The 23972-nt window shown below is 40.3% G+C and overlaps 1 protein-coding gene across 1 annotated transcript in view; it reads left to right on the top strand.

Moving 5' to 3' along the window:
- The first annotated feature begins 4249 nt into the window (after positions 1 to 4249).
- SH3BP5 (SH3 domain binding protein 5) overlaps positions 4250 to 23972 on the top strand; it is a 92169-nt gene continuing 72446 nt past the window's right edge. The window contains exon 1 of the mRNA XM_056520688.1: positions 4250 to 4514. Within this exon, the coding sequence (XP_056376663.1) occupies positions 4428 to 4514 (87 nt within the window). The 5' untranslated portion in view covers positions 4250 to 4427. The remainder of the gene's footprint in view (positions 4515 to 23972) is intronic.

Here is a 23972-nt window from a genome sequence, read left to right as displayed (position 1 = left end):
GACAGGTAAATACACACACATAGAAATAGATTTATGATGGACACACTTACATACAAGTAAATAGATAGATACACAGTGGTCCCTCAACATACGATGGTAATCCATTCCAAATGGACCATCGTTTGTTGAGGGATCCGTGCAATGTAAAGTATTGGACAGTGGTCAACAACCTGCGGACCTCCAGATGTTGCAAAACTACAACTCCCAGCTGGGTGTTGTCGTTTTGCAACATCTGGAGGTCCGCAGGTTGTAGACCAGTGACCTATACTTTACATTGCACGGATCTCTCAACATACGATGGTTTGAACAAACGTTGAAAGGTCCGCAGGTTGAAGACCACCGGTATTGGAGGTTATACTCACGTGTCCCCGCCGCTCCGGACCGTCACCGCTGCCCTGGAAGTCGCCTTCCATCGCTGTCGCGCGTCCCAGATGCTCCAGCAAGGCCTCTGCTTCCCCGGCATCCTCGCTCTCCGTCGCCCCCATCACGTCGCTATGCGCGCCGCTCCGATTGGATGGCGGGACGGCGTGCGCAGCGAAGTGATGACGACGATGGAGAGCGCCGACAATGCAGGGGATCCCGAAGATGACGCTCCGGAGCCCCGAGGACAGGTAAGTGATTGTCAGCGGACCACAGGGGGCACCGTAAACGGCTATCCGGCGGCAGCTGAAGCAGTGTGCGCTGCCGGATAGCCGTTTATGCGATGGCCCCGACATAGAAAAGCATCGTATATTGATGCTGCCTTCAGCATGCGATGGCCTCTGAGAGTGATCGTATGCTGAAATTATCGTATGCCGGGGCCATCGTAGGTCGGGGGGGGGGGGGGGTTCACTGTAGATCTATGACAGGTGGACAATAAGTAGGTGGATAAATAGACAGATGAATGGTGAATACACATACAGTGACCCCCCCGACCTACGATGGCTCCGACATACGATAATTTCAACATGCAACATGTTGAAGGCAGCATCAATATACGATGCTTTTGTATGTCGCAGCCATCGCATAAACGGCTATCCGGCAGCGCAGACTGCTTCAGCTGCCACCAGATAGACGTTTACGGTGCCCCGTGTTCTCCGGTGATGGTCTCTTACCTGTCCTCGGGGCTCTGGAGTGTCCTCTTCAGGATCCCCTGCATCGCCAGCGCTCTCCTTCCTTGTCATCACGTCGCCGCACACGCCGTCCCGTCATCCAATAGGAGCGGCGTGCGTAGTGACGCAATGACGGAGAGCGAGGATCCCGGGGAAGCAGATACATCTGGAGCGTCAGGGACACCCCGGGGACGTGGCGACAGCGATGGAGGGCGACATCCAGGGTAGCGGTGATGGTTGGGAGCGGCGGGGACAGATGAGTATTACTTCCTATTCTTTACATTGCACTGATCCCTCCACATACGATGGTTTCCACAAACGATGGTTCATTTGGAACAGATTACCATCATATGTTGAGGGACCACTGTATATAGCAATAGATTTATGATGGCATCACATACATACAAGTAGACTGATGGATGGATAGATAGATGGAGATCTAGGTAGACTATAAGTAGGTGGATGCCTAGACATAGATGACAGGTAAATGCACACACATAGAAATAGATTTATGATGGACACACTTACATACAAGTAGATAGATAGATGTAGAACTAGGTAGATGCCTAGACATAGATGACAGGTAGGTAAATGCACACACATAGAAATAGATTTATGATGGACACACTTACATACAAGTAGATAGATAGATGTAGAACTAGGTAGATGCCTAGACATAGATGACAGGTAGGTAAATGCACACACATAGAAATAGATTTATGATGGACACACTTACATACAAGTAGATAGATAGATGTAGAACTAGGTAGATGCCTAGACATAGATGACAGGTAGGTAAATGCACACACATAGAAATAGATTTATGATGGACACACTTACATACAAGTAGATAGATAGATGTAGAACTAGGTAGATGCCTAGACATAGATGACAGGTAGGTAAATGCACACACATAGAAATAGATTTATGATGGACACACTTACATACAAGTAGACGGATGGATAGATAGATAGATAGATAGATGGAGATCTAGGTAGACTATAAGTAGGTGGATGCCTAGACATGGATGACAGGTAAATGCACACACATAGAAATAGATTTATGATGGACAGACTTACATACAAGTAGATAGATAGATGTAGAACTAGGTAGATGCCTAGACATAGATGACAGGTAGGTAAATGCACACACATAGAAATAGATTTATGATGGACACACTTACATACAAGTAGATAGATAGATGTAGAACTAGGTAGATGCCTAGACATGGATGACAGGTAGGTAAATACACACACATAGAAATAGATTTATGATGGACACACTTACATACAAGTAGATAGATAGATGTAGAACTAGGTAGATGCCTAGACATAGATGACAGGTAGGTAAATGCACACACATAGAAATAGATTTATGATGGACACACTTACATACAAGTAGATAGATAGATGTAGAACTAGGTAGATGCCTAGACATAGATGACAGGTAGGTAAATACACACACATAGAAATAGATTTATGATGGACAGACTTACATACAAGTAGATAGATAGATGTAGAACTAGGTAGATGCCTAGACATAGATGACAGGTAGGTAAATGCACACACATAGAAATAGATTTATGATGGACACACTTACATACAAGTAGATAGATAGATGTAGAACTAGGTAGATGCCTAGACATGGATGACAGGTAGGTAAATACACACACATAGAAATAGATTTATGATGGACACACTTACATACAAGTAGATAGATAGATGTAGAACTAGGTAGATGCCTAGACATAGATGACAGGTAGGTAAATGCACACACATAGAAATAGATTTATGATGGACACACTTACATACAAGTAGATAGATAGATGTAGAACTAGGTAGATGCCTAGACATAGATGACAGGTAGGTAAATGCACGCACATAGAAATAGATTTATGATGGACACACTTACATACAAGTAGATAGATAGATGTAGAACTAGGTAGATGCCTAGACATAGATGACAGGTAGGTAAATGCACACACATAGAAATAGATTTATGATGGACACACTTACATACAAGTAGACGGATGGATAGATAGATAGATAGATAGATAGATAGATGGAGATCTAGGTAGACTATAAGTAGGTGGATGCCTAGACATGGATGACAGGTAAATGCACACACATAGAAATAGATTTATGATGGACACACTTACATACAAGTAGATAGATAGATGTAGAACTAGGTAGATGCCTAGACATAGATGACAGGTAGGTAAATGCACACACAAAGAAATAGATTTATGATGGACACACTTACATACAAGTAGATAGATAGATGTAGAACTAGGTAGATGCCTAGACATAGATGACAGGTAGGTAAATGCACACACATAGAAATAGATTTATGATGGACACACTTACATACAAGTAGATAGATAGATGTAGAACTAGGTAGATGCCTAGACATAGATGACAGGTAGGTAAATGCACACACATAGAAATAGATTTATGATGGACACACTTACATACAAGTAGATAGATAGATGTAGAACTAGGTAGATGCCTAGACATAGATGACAGGTAGGTAAATGCACACACATAGAAATAGATTTATGATGGACACACTTACATACAAGTAGATAGATAGATGTAGAACTAGGTAGATGCCTAGACATAGATGACAGGTAGGTAAATGCACACACATAGAAATAGATTTATGATGGACACACTTACATACAAGTAGATAGATAGATGTAGAACTAGGTAGATGCCTAGACATAGATGACAGGTAGGTAAATGCACACACATAGAAATAGATTTATGATGGACACACTTACATACAAGTAGATAGATAGATGTAGAACTAGGTAGATGCCTAGACATAGATGACAGGTAGGTAAATGCACACACATAGAAATAGATTTATGATGGACACACTTACATACAAGTAGATAGATAGATGTAGAACTAGGTAGATGCCTAGACATAGATGACAGGTAGGTAAATGCACACACATAGAAATAGATTTATGATGGACACACTTACATACAAGTAGATAGATAGATGTAGAACTAGGTAGATGCCTAGACATAGATGACAGGTAGGTAAATGCACAGATAGAATCATGTAGCTGTTTATAGATCCGATCAGCAGCCTCTCCCCTGTAGTGACTAGGTGGGCGGGGCTGTTGTCGGGCCCCTCCCTCTGCTGCTTTTCATTTCCAGGCTCTCAGCAGCAGCAGCAGCTCCCGGCGGTTGTCTGTCGGCTCCGCTTCGCTCCTGCAGTGTCTGCTCTGGGACTGACTGCTGTGGATGTGACCTTATCATAGGAGGAAGTGGTGACGGCCCAGACCCGCGTGTGCCCGGCAACCTCCCTCACCTGTGTGCCCGGCATGATGGAAACAATGGGGATACGAGGCAAGGGGCTGGAGACTGCGCAGCCTGAGGAAGAGGAGGAGGAGGTGGACCCCAGAATACAGGTACTGACTGCATGGGCACTGCCATTGTGTGCCCCCCGGACAGGAGCTGTCTGACTGGCTGCAGGCGACCTATTACTGCAGGGCTCTGGGTACTATGCCATAGGATCCTGGATGTGATCTGTATATAGTGATCTGTATGACATATTATACTATTGGAAGGCAGCTCTGATCTGTATATAGTGACATGTACTATACATGATGTATATAACATATAGGAGAATACAGGAATCCTGCTGTGATGTGTGGGGTATGAGGACAGCTCTGATCTGTATATAGTGACATGTACATATAGGATAATACAGGAATCCTGCTGTGATGTGTGGGGTATGAGGACAGCTCTGATCTGTATATAGTGACATGTACTATATGATGTATGACATATAGGATAATACAGGAATCCTGCTGTGATGTGTGGGGTATGAGGACAGCTCTGATCTGTATATAGTGACATGTACTATATGATGTATGACATATAGGATAATACAGGAATCCTGCTGTGATGTGTGGGGTATGAGGACAGCTCTGATCTGTATATAGTGACATGTACTATATGATGTATGACATATAGGAGAATACAGGAATCCTGCTGTGATGTGTGGGGTATGAGGACAGCTCTGATCTGTATATAGTGACATGTACATATAGGATAATACAGGAATCCTGCTGTGATGTGTGGGGTATGAGGACAGCTCTGATCTGTATATAGTGACATGTACTATATGATGTATGACATAGAATAATACAGGAATCCTGCTGTGATGTGTGGGGTATGAGGACAGCTCTGATCTGTATATAGTGACATGTACTATATGATGTATGACATATAGGATAATACAGGAATCCTGCTGTGATGTGTGGGGTATGAGGACAGCTCTGATCTGTATATAGTGACATGTACATATAGGATAATACAGGAATCCTGTTGTGATGGTGTGGGGTATGAGGACAGCTCTGATCTGTATATAGTGACATGTACATATAGAATAATACAGGAATCCTGCTGTGATGGTGTGGGGTATGAGGACAGCTCTGATCTGTATATAGTGACATGTACTATATATGATGTATGACATATAGGATAATACAGGAATCCTGCTGTGATGGTGTGGGGTATGAGGACAGCTCTGATCTGTATATAGTGACATGTACTATACATGATGTATATAACATATAGGAGAATACAGGAATCCTGCTGTGATGTGTGGGGTATGAGGACAGCTCTGATCTGTATATAGTGACATGTACATATAGGATAATACAGGAATCCTGCTGTGATGTGTGGGGTATGAGGACAGCTCTGATCTGTATATAGTGACATGTACTATATGATGTATGACATATAGGATAATACAGGAATCCTGCTGTGATGTGTGGGGTATGAGGACAGCTCTGATCTGTATATAGTGACATGTACTATATGATGTATATAACATATAGGATAATACAGGAATCCTGCTGTGATGTGTGGGGTATGAGGACAGCTCTGATCTGTATATAGTGACATGTACTATATGATGTATGACATAGGATAATACAGGAATCCTGCTGTGATGGTGTGGGGTATGAGGACAGCTCTGATCTGTATATAGTGACATGTACATATAGGATAATACAGGAATCCTGCTGTGATGTGTGGGGTATGAGGACAGCTCTGATCTGTATATAGTGACATGTACTATATGATGTATGACATATAGGATAATACAGGAATCCTGCTGTGATGGTGTGGGGTATGAGGACAGCTCTGATCTGTATATAGTGACATGTACATATAGGATAATACAGGAATCCTGCTGTGATGTGTGGGGTATGAGGACAGCTCTGATCTGTATATAGTGACATGTACTATATGATGTATGACATATAGGATAATACAGGAATCCTGCTGTGATGGTGTGGGGTATGAGGACAGCTCTGATCTGTATATAGTGACATGTACTATATGATGTATGACATATAGGATAATACAGGAATCCTGCTGTGATGTGTGGGGTATGAGGACAGCTCTGATCTGTATATAGTGACATGTACTATATGATGTATGACATATAGGATAATACAGGAATCCTGCTGTGATGTGTGGGGTATGAGGACAGCTCTGATCTGTATATAGTGACATGTACTATATGATGTATGACATATAGGATAATACAGGAATCCTGCTGTGATGTGTGGGGTATGAGGACAGCTCTGATCTGTATATAGTGACATGTACTATACATGATGTATATAACATATAGGAGAATACAGGAATCCTGCTGTGATGTGTGGGGTATGAGGACAGCTCTGATCTGTATATAGTGACATGTACATATAGGATAATACAGGAATCCTGCTGTGATGTGTGGGGTATGAGGACAGCTCTGATCTGTATATAGTGACATGTACTATATGATGTATATAACATATAGGATAATACAGGAATCCTGCTGTGATGTGTGGGGTATGAGGACAGCTCTGATCTGTATATAGTGACATGTACTATATGATGTATGACATATAGGATAATACAGGAATCCTGCTGTGATGTGTGGGGTATGAGGACAGCTCTGATCTGTATATAGTGACATGTACTATATGATGTATGACATATAGGATAATACAGGAATCCTGCTGTGATGTGTGGGGTATGAGGACAGCTCTGATCTGTATATAGTGACATGTACTATATGATGTATGACATATAGGATAATACAGGAATCCTGCTGTGATGTGTGGGGTATGAGGACAGCTCTGATCTGTATATAGTGACATGTACTATACATGATGTATATAACATATAGGAGAATACAGGAATCCTGCTGTGATGTGTGGGGTATGAGGACAGCTCTGATCTGTATATAGTGACATGTACATATAGGATAATACAGGAATCCTGCTGTGATGTGTGGGGTATGAGGACAGCTCTGATCTGTATATAGTGACATGTACTATATGATGTATGACATATAGGATAATACAGGAATCCTGCTGTGATGTGTGGGGTATGAGGACAGCTCTGATCTGTATATAGTGACATGTACTATATGATGTATGACATATAGGATAATACAGGAATCCTGCTGTGATGTGTGGGGTATGAGGACAGCTCTGATCTGTATATAGTGACATGTACTATACATGATGTATGACATATAGGATAATACAGGAATCCTGCTGTGATGTGTGGGGTATGAGGACAGCTCTGATCTGTATATAGTGACATGTACTATACATGATGTATATAACATATAGGAGAATACAGGAATCCTGCTGTGATGTGTGGGGTATGAGGACAGCTCTGATCTGTATATAGTGACATGTACTATATGATGTATGACATATAGGATAATACAGGAATCCTGCTGTGATGTGTGGGGTATGAGGACAGCTCTGATCTGTATATAGTGACATGTACTATATGATGTATGACATATAGGAGAATACAGGAATCCTGCTGTGATGTGTGGGGTATGAGGACAGCTCTGATCTGTATATAGTGACATGTACATATAGGATAATACAGGAATCCTGCTGTGATGTGTGGGGTATGAGGACAGCTCTGATCTGTATATAGTGACATGTACTATATGATGTATGACATATAGGATAATACAGGAATCCTGCTGTGATGTGTGGGGTATGAGGACAGCTCTGATCTGTATATAGTGACATGTACATATAGGATAATACAGGAATCCTGTTGTGATGGTGTGGGGTATGAGGACAGCTCTGATCTGTATATAGTGACATGTACATATAGGATAATACAGGAATCCTGCTGTGATGTGTGGGGTATGAGGACAGCTCTGATCTGTATATAGTGACATGTACTATATGATGTATGACATATAGGATAATACAGGAATCCTGCTGTGATGGTGTGGGGTATGAGGACAGCTCTGATCTGTATATAGTGACATGTACTATATGATGTATGACATATAGGATAATACAGGAATCCTGCTGTGATGGTGTGGGGTATGAGGACAGCTCTGATCTGTATATAGTGACATGTACTATATGATGTATGACATATAGGATAATACATGAATCCTGCTGTGATGGTGTGGGGTATGAGGACAGCTCTGATCTGTATATAGTGACATGTACATATAGGATAATACAGGAATCCTGCTGTGATGTGTGGGGTATGAGGACAGCTCTGATCTGTATATAGTGACATGTACTATATGATGTATGACATAGAATAATACAGGAATCCTGCTGTGATGTGTGGGGTATGAGGACAGCTCTGATCTGTATATAGTGACATGTACTATATGATGTATGACATATAGGATAATACAGGAATCCTGCTGTGATGTGTGGGGTATGAGGACAGCTCTGATCTGTATATAGTGACATGTACTATATGATGTATGACATATAGGATAATACAGGAATCCTGCTGTGATGGTGTGGGGTATGAGGACAGCTCTGATCTGTATATAGTGACATGTACTATATGATGTATATAACATATAGGATAATACAGGAATCCTGCTGTGATGGTGTGGGGTATGAGGACAGCTCTGATCTGTATATAGTGACATGTACATATAGGATAATACAGGAATCCTGCTGTGATGTGTGGGGTATGAGGACAGCTCTGATCTGTATATAGTGACATGTACTATATGATGTATGACATATAGGATAATACAGGAATCCTGCTGTGATGGTGTGGGGTATGAGGACAGCTCTGATCTGTATATAGTGACATGTACTATATGATGTATGACATATAGGATAATACAGGAATCCTGCTGTGATGTGTGGGGTATGAGGACAGCTCTGATCTGTATATAGTGACATGTACTATATGATGTATGACATATAGGATAATACAGGAATCCTGCTGTGATGTGTGGGGTATGAGGACAGCTCTGATCTGTATATAGTGACATGTACTATATGATGTATGACATATAGGATAATACAGGAATCCTGCTGTGATGTGTGGGGTATGAGGACAGCTCTGATCTGTATATAGTGACATGTACTATACATGATGTATATAACATATAGGATAATACAGGAATCCTGCTGTGATGTGTGGGGTATGAGGACAGCTCTGATCTGTATATAGTGACATGTACTATATGATGTATGACATATAGGATAATACAGGAATCCTGCTGTGATGTGTGGGGTATGAGGACAGCTCTGATCTGTATATAGTGACATGTACTATATGATGTATGACATATAGGATAATACAGGAATCCTGCTGTGATGTGTGGGGTATGAGGACAGCTCTGATCTGTATATAGTGACATGTACTATATGATGTATGACATATAGGATAATACAGGAATCCTGCTGTGATGTGTGGGGTATGAGGACAGCTCTGATCTGTATATAGTGACATGTACTATACATGATGTATATAACATATAGGAGAATACAGGAATCCTGCTGTGATGTGTGGGGTATGAGGACAGCTCTGATCTGTATATAGTGACATGTACATATAGGATAATACAGGAATCCTGCTGTGATGTGTGGGGTATGAGGACAGCTCTGATCTGTATATAGTGACATGTACTATATGATGTATATAACATATAGAATAATACAGGAATCCTGCTGTGATGTGTGGGGTATGAGGACAGCTCTGATCTGTATATAGTGACATGTACTATATGATGTATGACATATAGGATAATACACGAATCCTGCTGTGATGTGTGGGGTATGAGGACAGCTCTGATCTGTATATAGTGACATGTACTATATGATGTATATAACATATAGGATAATACAGGAATCCTGCTGTGATGTGTGGGGTATGAGGACAGCTCTGATCTGTATATAGTGACATGTACTATATGATGTATGACATATAGGATAATACAGGAATCCTGCTGTGATGTGTGGGGTATGAGGACAGCTCTGATCTGTATATAGTGACATGTACTATATGATGTATGACATATAGGATAATACAGGAATCCTGCTGTGATGTGTGGGGTATGAGGACAGCTCTGATCTGTATATAGTGACATGTACTATACATGATGTATATAACATATAGGAGAATACAGGAATCCTGCTGTGATGTGTGGGGTATGAGGACAGCTCTGATCTGTATATAGTGACATGTACATATAGGATAATACAGGAATCCTGCTGTGATGTGTGGGGTATGAGGACAGCTCTGATCTGTATATAGTGACATGTACTATATGATGTATATAACATATAGAATAATACAGGAATCCTGCTGTGATGTGTGGGGTATGAGGACAGCTCTGATCTGTATATAGTGACATGTACTATATGATGTATGACATATAGGATAATACAGGAATCCTGCTGTGATGTGTGGGGTATGAGGACAGCTCTGATCTGTATATAGTGACATGTACATATAGGATAATACAGGAATCCTGCTGTGATGTGTGGGGTATGAGGACAGCTCTGATCTGTATATAGTGACATGTACTATATGATGTATGACATATAGGATAATACAGGAATCCTGCTGTGATGGTGTGGGGTATGAGGTCAGCTCTGATCTGTATATAGTGACATGTACTATATGATGTATGACATATAGGATAATACAGGAATCCTGCTGTGATGTGTGGGGTATGAGGACAGCTCTGATCTGTATATAGTGACATGTACTATACATGATGTATGACATATAGGATAATACAGGAATCCTGCTGTGATGTGTGGGGTATGAGGACAGCTCTGATCTGTATATAGTGACATGTACTATACATGATGTATATAACATATAGGAGAATACAGGAATCCTGCTGTGATGTGTGGGGTATGAGGACAGCTCTGATCTGTATATAGTGACATGTACATATAGGATAATACAGGAATCCTGCTGTGATGTGTGGGGTATGAGGACAGCTCTGATCTGTATATAGTGACATGTACTATATGATGTATGACATATAGGATAATACAGGAATCCTGCTGTGATGTGTGGGGTATGAGGACAGCTCTGATCTGTATATAGTGACATGTACTATATGATGTATGACATATAGGATAATACAGGAATCCTGCTGTGATGTGTGGGGTATGAGGACAGCTCTGATCTGTATATAGTGACATGTACATATAGGATAATACAGGAATCCTGCTGTGATGTGTGGGGTATGAGGACAGCTCTGATCTGTATATAGTGACATGTACTATATGATGTATGACATATAGGATAATACAGGAATCCTGCTGTGATGGTGTGGGGTATGAGGACAGCTCTGATCTGTATATAGTGACATGTACTATATGATGTATGACATATAGGATAATACAGGAATCCTGCTGTGATGTGTGGGGTATGAGGACAGCTCTGATCTGTATATAGTGACATGTACTATACATGATGTATGACATATAGGATAATACAGGAATCCTGCTGTGATGTGTGGGGTATGAGGACAGCTCTGATCTGTATATAGTGACATGTACTATATGATGTATGACATATAGGATAATACAGGAATCCTGCTGTGATGGTGTGGGGTATGAGGACAGCTCTGATCTGTATATAGTGACATGTACTATATGATGTATGACATATAGGATAATACAGGAATCCTGCTGTGATGTGTGGGGTATGAGGACAGCTCTGATCTGTATATAGTGACATGTACTATACATGATGTATGACATATAGGATAATACAGGAATCCTGCTGTGATGTGTGGGGTATGAGGACAGCTCTGATCTGTATATAGTGACATGTACTATATGATGTATGACATATAGGATAATACAGGAATCCTGCTGTGATGTGTGGGGTATGAGGACAGCTCTGATCTGTATATAGTGACATGTACTATACATGATGTATATAACATATAGGAGAATACAGGAATCCTGCTGTGATGTGTGGGGTATGAGGACAGCTCTGATCTGTATATAGTGACATGTACATATAGGATAATACAGGAATCCTGCTGTGATGTGTGGGGTATGAGGACAGCTCTGATCTGTATATAGTGACATGTACTATATGATGTATATAACATATAGGATAATACAGGAATCCTGCTGTGATGTGTGGGGTATGAGGACAGCTCTGATCTGTATATAGTGACATGTACTATATGATGTATGACATATAGGATAATACAGGAATCCTGCTGTGATGTGTGGGGTATGAGGACAGCTCTGATCTGTATATAGTGACATGTACTATATGATGTATGACATATAGGATAATACATGAATCCTGCTGTGATGTGTGGGGTATGAGGACAGCTCTGATCTGTATATAGTGACATGTACATATAGGATAATACAGGAATCCTGCTGTGATGTGTGGGGTATGAGGACAGCTCTGATCTGTATATAGTGACATGTACTATATGATGTATATAACATATAGAATAATACAGGAATCCTGCTGTGATGTGTGGGGTATGAGGACAGCTCTGATCTGTATATAGTGACATGTACTATATGATGTATGACATATAGGATAATACAGGAATCCTGCTGTGATGGTGTGGGGTATGAGGTCAGCTCTGATCTGTATATAGTGACATGTACTATATGATGTATGACATATAGGATAATACAGGAATCCTGCTGTGATGGTGTGGGGTATGAGGACAGCTCTGATCTGTATATAGTGACATGTACTATATGATGTATGACATATAGGATAATACAGGAATCCTGCTGTGATGTGTGGGGTATGAGGACAGCTCTGATCTGTATATAGTGACATGTACTATACATGATGTATGACATATAGGATAATACAGGAATCCTGCTGTGATGTGTGGGGTATGAGGACAGCTCTGATCTGTATATAGTGACATGTACTATACATGATGTATATAACATATAGGAGAATACAGGAATCCTGCTGTGATGTGTGGGGTATGAGGACAGCTCTGATCTGTATATAGTGACATGTACATATAGGATAATACAGGAATCCTGCTGTGATGTGTGGGGTATGAGGACAGCTCTGATCTGTATATAGTGACATGTACTATATGATGTATATAACATATAGGATAATACAGGAATCCTGCTGTGATGTGTGGGGTATGAGGACAGCTCTGATCTGTATATAGTGACATGTACTATATGATGTATGACATATAGGATAATACAGGAATCCTGTTGTGATGGTGTGGGGTATGAGGACAGCTCTGATCTGTATATAGTGACATGTACTATATGATGTATGACATATAGGAGAATACAGGAATCCTGCTGTGATGTGTGGGGTATGAGGACAGCTCTGATCTGTATATAGTGACATGTACTGTACATGATGTATGACTACTTGTATATGATATATATCAGTGGTCTTCGACCTGCAGACCTCCAGATGTTGCAAAACTACAACTCCCAGCATGCCCGGACAGCCGATGGCTGTCCGGGCATGCTGGAAGTTGTAGTTTTGCAACATCTGGAGGTCCGCAGGTTGAAGACCACTGATATATAGGATACTAGAGGAATCCTGCTGTGATGGTGTGGAGTAGAGGACATTTCTGATCTGTATATATAGTGGTACACATACATGATGTAGGACCCCTTGTACTATAGGAGACTACAGCTCTGATCTGTATATATAGTGGTACACATACATGATGTATGTCCGCTTGTACTATAGGAGACTACAGCTCTGATCTGTATATAGTGGTACACATACATGATGTATGACCGCTTGTACTATAGGAGACTACAGCTCTGATCTGTATATAGTGGTACACATACATGATGTATGACCCCTTGTACTATAGGAGACTACAGCTCTGATCTGTATATAGTGGTACACGTATATGATGTATGACCCCTTGTACTATAGGAGACTACAGCTCTGATCTGTATATAGTGGTACACATACATGATGTATGACCCCTTGTACTATAGGAGACTACAGCTCTGATCTGTATATAGTGGTACACATACATGATGTATGACCGCTTGTACTATAGGAGACTACAGCTCTGATCTGTATATATAGTGGTACACATACATGATGTATGACCGCTTGTACTATAGGAGACTACAGCTCTGATCTGTATATAGTGGTACACATACATGATGTATGACCGCTTGTACTATAGGAGACTACAGCTCTGATCTGTATATAGTGGTACACGTACATGATGTATGTCCGCTTGTACTATAGGAGACTACAGCTCTGATCTGTATATAGTGGTACACATACATGATGTAGGACCCCTTGTACTATAGGAGACTACAGCTCTGATCTGTATATATAGTGGTACACATACATGATGTATGTCCGCTTGTACTATAGGGGACTACAGCTCTGATCTGTATATAGTGGTACACATACATGATGTATGACCGCTTGTACTATAGGAGACTACAGCTCTGATCTGTATATATAGTGGTACACATACATGATGTATGACCGCTTGTACTATAGGAGACTACAGCTCTGATCTGTATATATAGTGGTACACATACATGATGTATGACCGCTTGTACTATAGGAGACTACAGCTCTGATCTGTATATAGTGGTACACGTACATGATGTATGATCCCTTGTACTATAGGAGACTACAGCTCTGATCTGTATATATAGTGGTACACGTACATGATGTATGACCGCTTGTACTATAGGAGACTACAGCTCTGATCTGTATATAGTGGTACACATACATGATGTATGATCCCTTGTACTATAGGAGACTACAGCTCTGATCTGTATATAGTGGTACACATACATGATGTATGATCCCTTGTACTATAGGAGACTACAGCTCTGATCTGTATATATAGTGGTACACATACATGATGTAGGACCCCTTGTACTATAGGAGACTACAGCTCTGATCTGTATATAGTGGTACACATACATGATTTAGGACCCCTTGTACTATAGGAGACTACAGCTCTGATCTGTATATATATAGTGGTACACATACATGATGTATGACCGCTTGTACTATAGGAGACTACAGCTCTGATCTGTATATATAGTGGTACACATACATGATGTATGACCGCTTGTACTATAGGAGACTACAGCTCTGATCTGTATATAGTGGTACACATACATGATGTAGGACCCCTTGTACTATAGGAGACTACAGCTCTGATCTGTATATAGTGGTACACATACATGATGTATGACCGCTTGTACTATAGGAGACTACAGCTCGGATCTGTATATATAGTGGTACACATACATGATGTATGACCGCTTGTACTATAGGAGACTACAGCTCTGATCTGTATATAGTGGTACACATACATGATGTATGTCCGCCTGTACTATAGGAGACTACAGCTCTGATCTGTATATAGTGGTACACATACATGATGTATGACCCCTTGTACTATAGGAGACTACAGCTCTGATCTGTATATATAGTGGTACACATACATGATGTATGACCGCTTGTACTATAGGAGACTACAGCTCTGATCTGTATATAGTGGTACACGTACATGATGTATGACTGCTTGTACTATAGGAGACTACAGCTCTGATCTGTATATAGTGGTACACATACATGATGTATGACTGCTTGTACTATAGGAGACTACAGCTCTGATCTGTATATAGTGGTACACATACATGATGTATGACCGCTTGTACTCTAGGAGACTACAGCTCTGATCTGTATATAGTGGTACACATACATGATGTAGGACCCCTTGTACTATAGGAGACTACAGCTCTGATCTGTATATAGTGGTACACATACATGATGTATGTCCGCTTGTACTATAGGAGACTACAGCTCTGATCTGTATATAGTGGTACACATACATGATGTATGTCCGCTTGTACTATAGGAGACTACAGCTCTGATCTGTATATATAGTGGTACACATACATGATGTATGACCGCTTGTACTATAGGAGACTACAGCTCTGATCTGTATATAGTGGTACACATACATGATGTATGACTGCTTGTACTATAGGAGACTACAGCTCTGATCTGTATATAGTGGTACACATACATGATGTATGTCCGCTTGTACTATAGGAGACTACAGCTCTGATCTGTATATAGTGGTACACGTACATGATGTATGACCCCTTGTACTATAGGAGACTACAGCTCTGATCTGTATATATAGTGGTACACATACATGATGTATGATCCCTTGTACTATAGGAGACTACAGCTCTGATCTGTATATAGTGGTACACGTACATGATGTATGATCCCTTGTACTATAGGAGACTACAGCTCTGATCTGTATATAGTGGTACACATACATGATGTATGACCCCTTGTACTATAGGAGACTACAGCTCTGATCTGTATATAGTGGTACACATACATGATGTATGATCCCTTGTACTATAGGAGACTACAGCTCTGATCTGTATATATAGTGGTACACGTACATGATGTATGATCCCTTGTACTATAGGAGACTACAGCTCTGATCTGTATATATAGTGGTACACATACATGATGTATGACCGCTTGTACTATAGGAGACTACAGCTCTGATCTGTATATATAGTGGTACACATACATGATGTATGACCGCTTGTACTATAGGAGACTATAGCTCTGATCTGTATATATAGTGGTACACATACATGATGTATGACCGCTTGTACTATAGGAGACTACAGCTCTGATCTGTATATATAGTGGTACACATACATGATGTATGACCGCTTGTACTATAGGAGACTACAGCTCTGATCTGTATATAGTGGTACACATACATGATGTATGACCCCTTGTACTATAGGAGACTACAGCTCTGATCTGTATATAGTGGTACACGTACATGATGTATGACCGCTTGTACTATAGGAGACTACAGCTCTGATCTGTATATAGTGGTACACATACATGATGTATGACCGCTTGTACTATAGGAGACTACAGCTCTGATCTGTATATAGTGGTACACGTACATGATGTATGATCCCTTGTACTATAGGAGACTACAGCTCTGATCTGTATATAGTGGTACACGTACATGATGTATGATCCCTTGTACTATAGGAGACTACAGCTCTGATCTGTATATATAGTGGTACACATACATGATGTATGACCGCTTGTACTATAGGAGACTACAGCTCTGATCTGTATATAGTGGTACACGTACATGATGTATGATCCCTTGTACTATAGGAGACTACAGCTCTGATCTGTATATAGTGGTACACGTACATGATGTATGATCCCTTGTACTATAGGAGACTACAGCTCTGATCTGTATATAGTGGTACACATACATGATGTATGACCCCTTGTACTATAGGAGACTACAGCTCTAATCTGTATATATAGTGGTACACATACATGATGTATGACCGCTTGTACTATAGGAGACTACAGCTCTGATCTGTATATAGTGGTACACGTACATGATGTATGATCCCTTGTACTATAGGAGACTACAGCTCTGATCTGTATATAGTGGTACACGTACATGATGTATGATCCCTTGTACTATAGGAGACTACAGCTCTGATCTGTATATAGTGGTACACGTACATGATGTATGATCCTTTGTACTATAGGAGACTACAGCTCTGATCTGTATATAGTGGTACACGTACATGATGTATGATCCCTTGTACTATAGGAGACTACAGCTCTGATCTGTATATATAGTGGTACACGTATATGATGTATGATCCCTTGTACTATAGGAGACTACAGCTCTGATCTGTATATATAGTGGTACACGTACATGATGTATGACCGCTTGTACTATAGGAGACTACAGCTCTGATCTGTATATATAGTGGTCCACGTACATGATGTATGATCCCTTGTACTATAGGAGACTACAGCTCTGATCTGTATATATAGTGGTACACATACATGATGTATGACCGCTTGTACTATAGGAGACTACAGCTCTGATCTGTATATATATATAGTGGTACACATACATGATGTATGACCCCTTGTACTATAGGAAACTACAGCTCTGATCTGTATATAGTGGTACACATACATGATGTATGACCGCTTGTACTATAGGAGACTACAGCTCTGATCTGTATATATATAGTGGTACACATACATGATGTATGACCCCTTGTACTATAGGAGACTACAGCTCTGATCTGTATATATATAGTGGTACACATACATGATGTATGACCCCTTGTACTATAGGAAACTACAGCTCTGATCTGTATATAGTGGTACACATACATGATGTATGACCGCTTGTACTATAGGAGACTACAGCTCTGATCTGTATATATATAGTGGTACACATACATGATGTATGACCCCTTGTACTATAGGAGACTACAGCTCTGATCTGTATATAGTGGTACACGTACATGATGTATGATCCCTTGTACTATAGGAGACTACAGCTCTGATCTGTATATAGTGGTACACGTACATGATGTATGATCCCTTGTACTATAGGAGACTACAGCTCTGATCTGTATATATAGTGGTACACGTATATGATGTATGATCCCTTGTACTATAGGAGACTACAGCTCTGATCTGTATATATAGTGGTACACGTACATGATGTATGACCGCTTGTACTATAGGAGACTACAGCTCTGATCTGTATATATAGTGGTCCACGTACATGATGTATGATCCCTTGTACTATAGGAGACTACAGCTCTGATCTGTATATAGTGGTACACATACATGATGTATGACCGCTTGTACTATAGGAGACTACAGCTCTGATCTGTATATATATATATATATATAGTGGTACACATACATGATGTATGACTGCTTGTACTATAGGAGACTACAGCTCTGATCTGTATATATATAGTGGTACACATACATGATGTATGACCCCTTGTACTATAGGAGACTACAGCTCTGATCTGTATATAGTGGTACACGTACATGATGTATGATCCCTTGTACTATAGGAGACTACAGCTCTGATCTGTATATAGTGGTACACGTACATGATGTATGATCCCTTGTACTATAGGAGACTACAGCTCTGATCTGTATATATAGTGGTACACGTATATGATGTATGATCCCTTGTACTATAGGAGACTACAGCTCTGATCTGTATATATAGTGGTACACGTACATGATGTATGACCCCTTGTACTATAGGAGACTACAGCTCTGATCTGTATATAGTGGTACACATACATGATGTATGACCGCTTGTACTATAGGAGACTACAGCTCTGATCTGTATATATATATAGTGGTACACATACATGATGTATGACCCCTTGTACTATAGGAGACTACAGCTCTGATCTGTATATATATAGTGGTACACATACATGATGTATGACTGCTTGTACTATAGGAGACTACAGCTCTGATCTGTATATATATAGTGGTACACATACATGATGTATGACCCCTTGTACTATAGGAGACTACAGCTCTGATCTGTATATAGTGGTACACGTACATGATGTATGATCCCTTGTACTATAGGAGACTACAGCTCTGATCTGTATATAGTGGTACACGTACATGATGTATGATCCCTTGTACTATAGGAGACTACAGCTCTGATCTGTATATATAGTGGTACACGTATATGATGTATGATCCCTTGTACTATAGGAGACTACAGCTCTGATCTGTATATATAGTGGTACACGTACATGATGTATGACCGCTTGTACTATAGGAGACTACAGCTCTGATCTGTATATATAGTGGTCCACGTACATGATGTATGATCCCTTGTACTATAGGAGACTACAGCTCTGATCTGTATATAGTGGTACACATACATGATGTATGACCGCTTGTACTATAGGAGACTACAGCTCTGATCTGTATATATATATATATATAGTGGTACACATACATGATGTATGACCCCTTGTACTATAGGAGACTACAGCTCTGATCTGTATATAGTGGTACACATACATGATGTATGACCCCTTGTACTATAGGAGACTACAGCTCTGATCTGTATATAGTGGTACACATACATGATGTATGACCGCTTGTACTATAGGAGACTACAGCTCTGATCTGTATATATATAGTGGTACACATACATGATGTATGACCCCTTGTACTATAGGAGACTACAGCTCTGATCTGTATATATATAGTGGTACACATACATGATGTATGACTGCTTGTACTATAGGAGACTACAGCTCTGATCTGTATATATATAGTGGTACACATACATGATGTATGACCCCTTGTACTATAGGAGACTACAGCTCTGATCTGTATATAGTGGTACACATACATGATGTATGACCGCTTGTACTATAGGGGACTACAGCTCTGATCTGTATATAGTGGTACACGTACATGATGTATGTCCGCTTGTACTATAGGAGACTACAGCTCTGATCTGTATATATATATAGTGGTACACATACATGATGTATGACCCCTTGTACTATAGGAGACTACAGCTCTGATCTGTATATATAGTGGTACACATACATGATGTATGACCCCTTGTACTATAGGAGACTACAGCTCTGATCTGTATATAGTGGTACACATACATGATGTATGACCGCTTGTACTATAGGAGACTACAGCTCTGATCTGTATATAGTGGTACACATACATGATGTATGACCGCTTGTACTATAGGAGACTACAGCTCTGATCTGTATATAGTGGTACACATACATGATGTATGACCGCTTGTACTATAGGAGACTACAGCTCTGATCTGTATATATAGTGGTACACATACATGATGTATGACCGCTTGTACTATAGGAGACTACAGCTCTGATCTGTATATAGTGGTACACATACATGATGTATGACCGCTTGTACTATAGGAGACTACAGCTCTGATCTGTATATAGTGGTACACATACATGATGTATGACCGCTTGTACTATAGGAGACTACAGCTCTGATCTGTATATAGTGGTACACATACATGATGTATGACTGCTTGTACTATAGGAGACTACAGCTCTGATCTGTATATAGTGGTACACATACATGATGTAGGACCCCTTATACTATAGGAGACTACAGCTCTGATCTGTATATAGTGGTACACGTACATGATGTATGACCCCTTGTACTATAGGAGACTACAGCTCTGATCTGTATATAGTGGTACACATACATGATGTATGACCGCTTGTACTATAGGAGACTACAGCTCTGATCTGTATAAAGGGATATGTTAGACTGCTTGTACTATGACATATAAGAAGATACTAGATGAATCGTGGTGTGAGGACATTTCTGATCTGTATATAGTACCATGTATCAAACATGATATATCACTACTTGTTCTGACATCTAGGATTGTACAGGAATCCAGTTGTGATGGTGCAGGGTATGAGGACAGCTTATTGTATATATTGTATATAGTGACATCTCAGATATTCTAATCAGGTCACTAAAACTAATACTGTATACAGTGATCCCCTATATACATAGAACCGATGTGTAGGATGGCATGTATAGTATAGTATAGTAAGCAGGGCTCAGGGCAGATCTGCCCCTCAGAACACTAATATCTAGAAAATGATGGCAGGAACCCCAATTTTTATCTTACCCCAATAGTGTTACAATGACAAAAATGTCCTATTTCTGCCTGGAGATGATATCAATGCTGATGTCAGAGATGTCTGTCTCCTTTTATAGGGGCAGATTCATGGTGAACATGCCCACCGTCACTGGCATTAGAATAATGTAATAGCATTGGGCCTTAAAGAACTAGCATTTAGCAAGTCCCTCTGACGGGTAGGTTGTGTATAAATGACAGTGGATATGAAGGAATATTGTATTATTGTATAGAATTTATATATATATTTTAATAACGCTTTGCCCTATCCAGTGTGCCCGTAGTACCACATGGCCCAGATTGCAGCACATGGCTAGGAAACAAAGGATTCGATGGCATTGCTTGCACTGACCAAACTGTTTTTCTGACTAATAAGACTCATGCGTAAGGAATTGAGTAAATCAGATAGTCAGATGTACTTTATGTATTTGATATGGTCAGTGCAGCCCCATGGTCTCTTGTTAGTCTGTGACGTGTGTAAACGCTGCCAGAGAAAGGCTTTTTTTTGTTGAACGTCTCCCAATGTCAAATCAACAACCCTAATCGGATCTGCAGTAACTGCCTGAAGGGTGTCTCTGGTTATAGCTCAGGTTGGTCCTATGTAAACAAGGGATTTCTGAATATACTGTATCATAGAATGTGTTTCGTAACCCATCACGTGTGATCTGCAGCATCAGTTTTGTCAACCTTTAACCTTTCCTTTCTATTGGAGACATTGGTTGTACACCGACTCAGAACTGCTTCTATTGTAGTAACATAGACTGAATCCTTCCAGAACAATAGGAATGGGAAAAATCTTCTTATATGAAAGGGTTATCCAGGAAAAAACTTTATATATATATATATATATATATATATATATATATATATATATATATATATATATAATCAACTGGCTCCAGAAAGTTAAACAGATTTGTAAATTACTTCTATTAAAAAATCTTAATCCTTTCAGTACTTATGAGCTTCTGAAGTCTAGGTTGTTCTTTTCTGTCTAAGTAATCTCTGATGACACGTGTCTCGGGAACCGCCCAGTTTAGAAGAGGTTTGCTATGGGAATTTGCTTCTAAACTGGGCGTTTCCCGAGACACGTGTCATCAGAGATTACTTAGACAGAAAAGAACAGCCTTAACTTCAGAAGCTCAGAAGTACTGAAAGGATTAAGATTTTTTAATAGAAGTCACTTACAAATCTAAGTTTAACTTTCTGGAACCAGTTGATATATAAAAAAAAGTTTTTTCCTGGAATACCCCTTTTAAGCTAGGTGGAAATTATTCCCATTGATGCAGTCATCTACCTCCAACGCCATAAACACTTCAGTCTTCTCATTGTCCAAATTACAGTGGTCCCTCAAGTTACAATATTAATTGGTTCCAGGACGACCATTGTATGTTGAAACCATTGTATGTTGAGACCATAATTCTATGGAAACCTGGTAATTGGTTCTGAAGCCACCAAAATGTCATCCAAAATAGGGAAAAGTGAGGATTAAAGAGAAATAAGTAGAAAACGAATACAGATAAAGCAAATCCTTACATATAAAAGTAAGAAAGATCTGCTGGGAGCGGTAATCACTGTCTATGTCAGTGTTTCCCAACCAGGGTGCCTCCAGCTGTTGCAAAACTACAACTTCCAGCATGCCCGGACAGCCGTTGGCTGTCCGGGCATGCTGGGAGTTGTAGTTTTGCAACAACTGGAGACACCCTGGTTTGGAAACACTGGTCTATGTAGAGGACAGGAGTTTCTTTAGGGTCCTATACAGTACAAACAGTGTTCCAAATGGAGCCACCCTTACTTGGTGTCCAAAAGAGCAGCTAACCCTGGCACAGGTAAGGAGTAGTACAGAACTTGTAGTTCCTCCCTGTACTGTAGGGGGCGCTACCAGACACCAGTCAGTGCATGCACTTCAGTAATAGAGGTGATTTACCAGTAAAATGCCCATTCTGATTGGTCAGTTCCTCCAGTTGTGACAGGTTTCACAGATCTGGACTGTCTGTACATTGTATGTTGAGTCTGGTTT

This window comes from Hyla sarda, chromosome 5 (genome assembly GCF_029499605.1).
Source record: "Hyla sarda isolate aHylSar1 chromosome 5, aHylSar1.hap1, whole genome shotgun sequence".
Taxonomy (NCBI): domain Eukaryota; kingdom Metazoa; phylum Chordata; class Amphibia; order Anura; family Hylidae; genus Hyla; species Hyla sarda.
This window is presented reverse-complemented; position numbering and strand designations above follow the sequence as displayed.